The sequence below is a fragment of the Frankliniella occidentalis genome, unplaced genomic scaffold (genome assembly GCF_000697945.3).
Source record: "Frankliniella occidentalis isolate FOCC.00 unplaced genomic scaffold, Focc_3.1 Scaffold4, whole genome shotgun sequence".
NCBI classification, from domain to species: Eukaryota; Metazoa; Arthropoda; class Insecta; order Thysanoptera; family Thripidae; genus Frankliniella; species Frankliniella occidentalis.
This window is the reverse complement of record NW_026267134.1, coordinates 3,311,596-3,318,868: the sequence shown is the minus strand read 5'-3', so window position 1 is coordinate 3,318,868 and position 7,273 is coordinate 3,311,596. Positions and strand designations below refer to the sequence as shown.

Here is a 7,273-nt window from a genome sequence, read left to right as displayed (position 1 = left end):
CGGGTTTGCCTATCATCGCTGACTACGGCGCATTACGTGCTGATGAGCGAGTATATGAGGCAACCCACCCGTACTGCTCCATGCGGCACAGTGTGACTACAAAAGTGCGAGGGGTTAGTCCAGCCACCCCCTGGTAGTCGAAAACTGGCGCCGCGCCCCGCTCCGCTCCGCCCCACCCCGCTGCGCTCATCAGTACGTAATGATGATGCACGCGGCGGGGGGGAATCGCTCATATCGTAATGAAAAATCGGGCAGCCGGACGCGCGTGCGAACACCGCGGACTCGGGCTTGCTCCGGCTTTCCTGGCGGTGTACAATTAGGCACTACACGCGTATGTGTGATAGCAAACTGTTTCTGGCGTTCGCTCCCCGCCCACATGAGGGCCCCGGCCACGGCGCGGGGCAGCCGCCCGGCTAACGTGGGAGGAAAGAAGGGCAGGATGTTAGGCCCCCGGGGCCCGCGCCTTTCCCCCCCTGCTTCTCCTCCCCCGCGCAATGACGATAATTGGAACCCCCCTGCGGAGAGTTTTTCTCGTCCAAATCATCCCGACTTCAAGTCGTAACACGTATCAGAGGATTTTTGATGTTTTCATACATACACGCGTGTTTCGCAGGAACGACGCGCCACGGAAACAGAACGGGGCCCCAGTTTACATGCTCTTCCGGTTCTGTTTGCCGTGTTCCTGCTCACCCACACTTTGCCAAAAAATTCTGACAGTTTGATTTTCGCTTTTTGTGTGGGGGGGGGGGCTATTTTGTGTTGTTGCTTGTTGTTCCTCATATTCTATGGCTAATAATACATTTCTAAACAGTTATTTTCGGGTACTTTTTTTCCTCGCGGTCCAAAATCGAAAATGTTCTACAAACTAGGCCGGTACTAGGCCGGTTGCAGATACAATTTTTTTTTCTTACCGCCGAATTTTTCCAGAGCGAGGACGTGCTCCATCTAATTACCCTGGGCTACTCGCTCGCGCGGCCCGGCCGGGCCCACCGTTCGCTCCGTGATGGCCCGCCGGCGCGGCCCTTCCCTTCACCCTTTCCCCGCGCGTTCCCTCACGCCGGCCTTCTGCATGCGCCGTTCGAAAATCTATTACGCGGAGCTGATCTCATTTTTCACCGCCTGAAATCACTTAGTGTGTAATAGACGCGGTGGCGGCACCCAGCCCCGACCCCCACCCCTTCCCCTCGTCCGCCTGACACGACCGCGCCCAAAATTATGCTAATTTACCCATTATGCATTAGGCTACACTTGGTGAGCTGCGCCGCGTTCATTGCACATGCGTCCGCGTGCACGTCTCGTACAATTTATCAATGGCTGCTCCCAGGTTTTCAATTTAACGTCGGCTGGCGCCCGGGTAGGTACTTTGTGGGTACACCGCGCGGCGTTACCGCCTCAGGCGCTCTGCGTGGTGGGAAGACCACGGGAACTTTGGTTGAGCCACAGAGGAAAGTTCTTGCCTCCATGGTTGCCGACGTATTTTACATCACTTGACGCTATAGTCAGCCCGGCGTCACTTTGGTCTTTGGGTCCCGGGACAAGCTTACGGAACCCAAAGACCAAAGCCAAAGTAATTCTGGGACGGTCCACCCATAAACGACGTATATTTTCATTCCTTCTAAAATATGCTTCAAGCTATTCTTGTTGTTTTCGACTACCTGTGTGAACTTCGAGTAGCTTCACCGGACTCACAGCCCACGAGCACCATGGTTGATGGTATGTTAGCGAAGGCAACCAAACTCCGCGCGCGGGGTGCAAACCGAATGTTTCTCATACCGATAGGGTAAACCCGTTACCAACAGAAACATTTGTGAGAGCTATGCGATCTCAACTTTTGCCTTGAAACCATGACCTTCGACATGATTTTGTGACTTTGATCAAGAAACAGAATCACATGGTAAGCGTTTCTTTAGAATTTTGTCAGTAGTAATTAACTTCGAAACGTAGTAGTCTAAACTTCGGCTTGGATAACCTGGCCCTGACTGAAGTTTTCCCGCCCTTCATTTTGGTCCTGTGAATTTGAAAGGCCGTGAGCACGGAAGACATTGCTATTGTTTCCAAAGATCTCTTTACACCCTGTGTTTAGTTTCGTAATCATCGTTTGAAGCTGCGCTGAAGCCTATCGTCCAGTTTCTGATCAAACTCATTAAGACAGGTAACCTTGTAACAAGCGCTGTTAAATACAGTTACGTAGGATTATCGCGCGTGTTTGTTACCGGTAAATCCTAACCTAAGTTTTGCGACAAGACAGCATCAGTGTATTTTTTTTGACAACTTTTGCTTAATTACGAAATGAAATTAGCGATGACACCCTCATTTACTTTCACGTTACTCGAGATATTCCCTTGAAAATGTTACTGTATAGGCCTTGACACATCTCTCGTCGGGCTCAGATGGACGGTGATAAACATTTCGCCATTCATTTTTAATCAAGTGTAAATTTTGTATCTAAATTTTCTTTTCAGAAAATGGAGCTTAGTGACCAAAACTTTGCTTCTCTTCAGAAGTACCTGTATGACACATTAAACCCAGACGTCAATGTGCGAAAACCAGGTATTACAGTAATCCATCGAGCTTCACCCTTTGTCATTTGGTTTTCTTCTCATTGTGTGTGTGTAAATTTTCTAGCTGAAACTTTCTTGGAGTCTGTGGAGGTGAACGAGAACTACCCAATGCTCTTGTTAAAGCTATTAACAAGAGACAATGTGGAAATGACCATTCGAGTTGCCTGTGCTATAACATTCAAGAATTACGTAAAACGCAACTGGCACACGGTAAGTTTTATTTGTAGTAACATCATCATCACCTTCTGATGGACAGTTTTAAATTCTTGAATTTCTTTAATTCACAGGATGAGGACACACGAGACAGAATATCAGCCAATGACAGGTTGGCTATTAAAGAGAATATAGTTAACATAATGGTGATGTCTCCAGAATCCATACAAAAGCAGTTAAGTGATGCAGTTTCGATTATTGGTCGATATGACTTCCCTCTCAAGTGGCCAAATCTCATCAGTCAAATGGTGGAAAAATTTCAATCAGGTAGGACTATTCTTATTTCCTGTTAAATTTAATTTAATTTTATAATTGTGACTTAACAAAGTGCTCATTGAAATCTTCCAGGGGACTTTAATATCATAAATGGTGTGTTGCACACTGCTCATTCTATTTTCAAGAGATATCGATATGAATTCAAATCACAAGCACTGTGGACAGAAATTAAGTTGGTGTTGGATAATTTTGCCAAGCCCTTGACAGATCTCTTTGTTGTAAGTTAATTACCGAATTTTCCAAAATCAGGTATGTGACAATAATCTGAACAACTGGTAATGATACTTTTCCCCTTCAGGCTACCTTGAATTTGGCAACTGTCCATGCTAGCAATCCAAATGCGTTAAAAGTAATATACAGCTCTTTGGTAATAATTAGTAAAGTTTTCTACTCCCTCAATTTTCAAGTAAGCAATTTTTTAATTTCTGTCTATTTGGCTTAAAATGTTTTTGGTTTTATGTACGCTTAATCTTTTTTGTGACATTTTTCCTGCTTTTTTTTTTTAGGACATACCAGAGTTCTTTGAAGATAATATGGAGACATGGATGACAAATTTCCACTCTTTACTTACCACTGATGTACCCTCTTTACATACCCAGGTCAGTATCTTCAATTTTACTTCTGTACTCGAGTATAATTTGTTATTCATGAAATCTTTCTCATTTATTACTAGGATGATGATGAACCTGGGTTACTGGAGCAACTCCGATCGCAAATATGTGATAATGCAGCTTTGTACGCCCAAAAGTATGATGAGGAATTTCAACCATACCTTCCAACTTTTGTGACAGATGTGTGGAATTTGCTTACTAGTACTAGCCATCTTGCCAAATATGATTCTGTAAGTTCTGATTCTTCTTCTGTTAAATGATTCCAATTGTAGAATCTAATTATCCAAAATCTTCTTTCTCTAGCTGGTTAGCAACTCTTTGCAATTCCTTGCAACAGTTGCTGACAGGTCTCATTACAGACATCTTTTCGAAGATCCCACTGTTTTAAGCAGTATTTGTGAAAAGGTGATCATACCTAATATGGAATTCAGAAGTAAGTAATAGCCATTTTTGGTTTTCAGAATAAAATAGTTCCATTTAACATCTCCACCTGCTCTTTTCTTAAAACTTCCAGCGTCTGACGAAGAACTCTTTGAAGATAATCCTGAGGAATATATCAGAAGAGACATTGAGGGTTCTGATGTCGATACAAGGCGTAGAGCAGCGTGTGATCTTGTTAAAGTCCTATCTCGTTACTTCGAAGAGAAAATGATGCAGATCTTTGGTCAATATGTTCAAGTATGTTGAGGTTATTTTCAAGTTAAGCAGTTACCTCTACATCACATTATGATTATGAGTTCTAACATACATATTTGCTATTTAACTAGGCAATGCTTCAGAAATATTCAGAAAATCCAGCTCAAAACTGGCGCAGTAAAGATGCTGCATTGTATCTTGTGACCTCTCTAGCTGCTAAGGGACAGACTGAGAAACATGGTGTAACTCAGTCCAGTCAGCTTGTCAATTTAACAGACTTTGCAGCCCAACACATAATCCCTGAACTGGAGAAGCCTGATGGTATGTGGGAGTTAAACTTCATGTAAGGGCTTCAATTGAAACAATCTTTCTTTCGTCTTTTACAAGTTTCTTTTTTTTCTTCTCCCAAGTGAACTCGCTTCCAGTCATCAGAGCAGACGCCATCAAATACATCATGATATTCAGAACAGTATTGCCTCGGGAAGTTGTGGTTGGAAGTCTTCCCAAACTTGTTAATCATCTTTCTGCCGCAAGTCCTGTTGTACATACTTATGCAGCAGCATCTATTGAAAAAATCTTAACAATACGTGGACCTGACCACCAACCCCTGTAAGATTACCTGAAGAGCTGAGAATTGTCTTCAAAATATTTTGGTATTAATGAGAAAAATTCTTTGATTTCTTTGTTTTTGTTACAAAAAAATTCTATCAATTTTCAGTGTAAAGAAGGAAGAAGTCTCACAGATGGCCCACGTTCTACTAAACTCTCTGTTTGGTGCTCTTTGTCTTCCTGGATCCTCAGAAAATGAGTACATAATGAAAGGTATGGTGTAGCATAATTTAGTTATTTTCAATCTATCAATTTATCAGTATTATATTTTATGGTGTATTTTTATTTCAGCCATAATGCGGAGCTTTTCTTCACTGCAAGAAAATGTTATACCTTTCCTTGCGGAACTCTTGCCAAAACTTACTGAAAAGTTGGCTTTAGTTGCAAGAAATCCGAGCAAACCACATTTCAATCATTATCTGTTTGAAACTATAGGTCTTTCTATCAGGTAACATCCATGCCATTCTTTTCTTTTCTGTTTTATCTTGTTTACCATGTGCGTCTTTAAATATGCAATTTTTTCTATGAAGGATTGTCTGCAAATCTACACCTGCAGCTGTAGCATCATTTGAGGAAGCACTCTTTCCAATTTTCCAAGGCATTCTTTCTCAAGACGTTCAGGGTATTTAACATCTAAAGAAAAATGAAAAAGTTGAGCTACAGTATATATGTTTAATAAGCTAATATGATTTCTTGTTCTTTTGTTTTGAAGAATTCATCCCTTATGTTTTTCAATTGTTGTCTCTACTGCTTGAACTGCATGAAAGTGGAACCATTCCTGAGCCATACATGGTATTGTTTCCCTGCTTGCTGGTCCCGGTTCTTTGGGAGAGACCAGGAAATATACACCCTCTTGTGCGTCTGCTTCGGGCATTCATTCACAAAGGAGCTGGTCAAATTGCAGAATCCCAGAAAATTGTGAGTAAAGTTTTATTTTTTCTTCAATGCCTGTATTTTTAAATTGCAATTGTCATAAATTTTGATCTTTTCCATTTATTTTTTTTAGAGTGGTTTGCTTGGTGTTTTCCAAAAGCTTGTTGCTTCAAAAGCGAATGACCATGAAGGATTTTATCTAATTCAATCTCTTATAGAACACTTACCAACGTGAGTTGTTGTGTACCAAATATATGTGGACAGATTAACGAGAGAGGCATATGTTATCTAACCCTTTAATTTTTTGCTCTCAGCCAAGCGCTATCTTCGTACCTTCGTCAAGTGTTTGTTCTACTTTTCCAACGTTTGCAGTCAAGCAAAACTACTAAGTTTGTGAAAGGCCTTTTGGTGTTTATGTGCTTTTACTCCGTTAAGTATGGTGCCAATAGTCTGATTGAAATGATTGATGGTATTCAGGCCCAGTAAGTAGAACACACTGTTAATTTTCTACCATGACTTTTTGTTTTAAGTTGATGCTGCTATAATTTTATTTCTGTCTCTCTAGGATGTTTGGGATGGTACTGGAAAGATTGATGATAGTAGATATGCAAAAGATAAGTGGTGCAGTTGAGCGCAAAATTACAGCAGTTGGTGTCACAAAAATCTTATGTGAATGTCCTCAGTTACTCGATGGTCCCTACTCAAGACTATGGTATGTGTGATATAATACGGTTTTGTGTATAGCTGTTGCTAATGTGTCTATTTTGTATAGAGCTGAAGTGTGTAATATTACCCTTTTTGTAGGTCCCCCTTACTACAGGCACTCATTGGATTGTTTGAACTGCCTGAGGATGAGTCCATTCATCCTGATGACCATTTCATTGAAGTAGACGATGCTCCTGGTTATACTGTTGCTTATTCTCAGCTTAACTTTGCAAATAAACAAGAACATGATCCCTTGGGTGGCAAGTATTCTTTAGATGAGTTTATTTTACATATCAAGTGCTTTTAAAGCTAATGTAAGGAATATTTTTTGTGTTGCAGGTGCAGGAGACCCAAGGTTAAATCTGGCTCAGAGTCTCAGCAAATTGTCTGTAGCCTATCCTGGAAGACTCTCTCCTCTTCTCACTACAGGACTTACAGATTCTGACAGAGCTCATCTGAAAACATACCTAGATGGTGCTAAAGTGCAGATTGCGTAATGTGTTGTCTTCTCATGTTGCATCAGTTTTAATAATTATAGTAAATGCTGGACATTTTGCTCGATACACCCTTTTAAATGTGCCTTTTGTGATGAATTTTGGACTTTTTATCAATGTGATCTGTCATTTTAGTTCATTGATCCTTCTTCCCTGTAAATATTACTGTACTCTGGCGAAGAATAAACTTGCTAACTGAAACTGACCCCTTTGGAATTTGATTTCATTATGTTAACAATACTCTAGTCTTACAATAGTCAACTCACTAAGCAGAGAAGCTGCAATCCCCAATTGG

The 7,273-nt window shown here is 41.3% G+C and overlaps 1 protein-coding gene across 1 annotated transcript; it reads left to right on the top strand.

Moving 5' to 3' along the window:
* Positions 1-2,001: 2,001 nt before the first annotated feature.
* On the top strand, positions 2,002-7,183 carry LOC113204156 (exportin-2). Its single transcript, XM_026419196.2, has 21 exons — positions 2,002-2,152; positions 2,463-2,550; positions 2,626-2,771; positions 2,849-3,041; positions 3,123-3,268; positions 3,349-3,456; positions 3,557-3,649; positions 3,724-3,891; positions 3,965-4,094; positions 4,176-4,339; positions 4,429-4,618; positions 4,708-4,906; positions 5,016-5,119; positions 5,198-5,354; positions 5,437-5,528; positions 5,619-5,824; positions 5,913-6,010; positions 6,094-6,261; positions 6,345-6,491; positions 6,584-6,744; positions 6,824-7,183. The coding sequence occupies exons 2-21, from the start codon at positions 2,466-2,468 to the stop codon at positions 6,979-6,981; spliced, it is 2,913 nt and encodes a 970-aa protein (XP_026274981.1). The 5' UTR covers positions 2,002-2,152; positions 2,463-2,465; the 3' UTR covers positions 6,982-7,183.
* The last annotated feature ends 90 nt before the right edge of the window (positions 7,184-7,273 follow it).

Excerpts from the sequence above, each read along its gene's own strand:
- LOC113204156 (XM_026419196.2), top strand. The coding sequence starts at position 2,466 with ATGGAGCTTAGTGACCAAAACTTTGCTTCTCTTCAGAAGTACCTGTAT. Across the intron at positions 5,529-5,618 it reads TCTTTCTCAAGACGTTCAGG|AATTCATCCCTTATGTTTTT; the intron begins GTATTTAACATC and ends TTTGTTTTGAAG. Across the intron at positions 5,825-5,912 it reads TTGCAGAATCCCAGAAAATT|AGTGGTTTGCTTGGTGTTTT; the intron begins GTGAGTAAAGTT and ends TATTTTTTTTAG.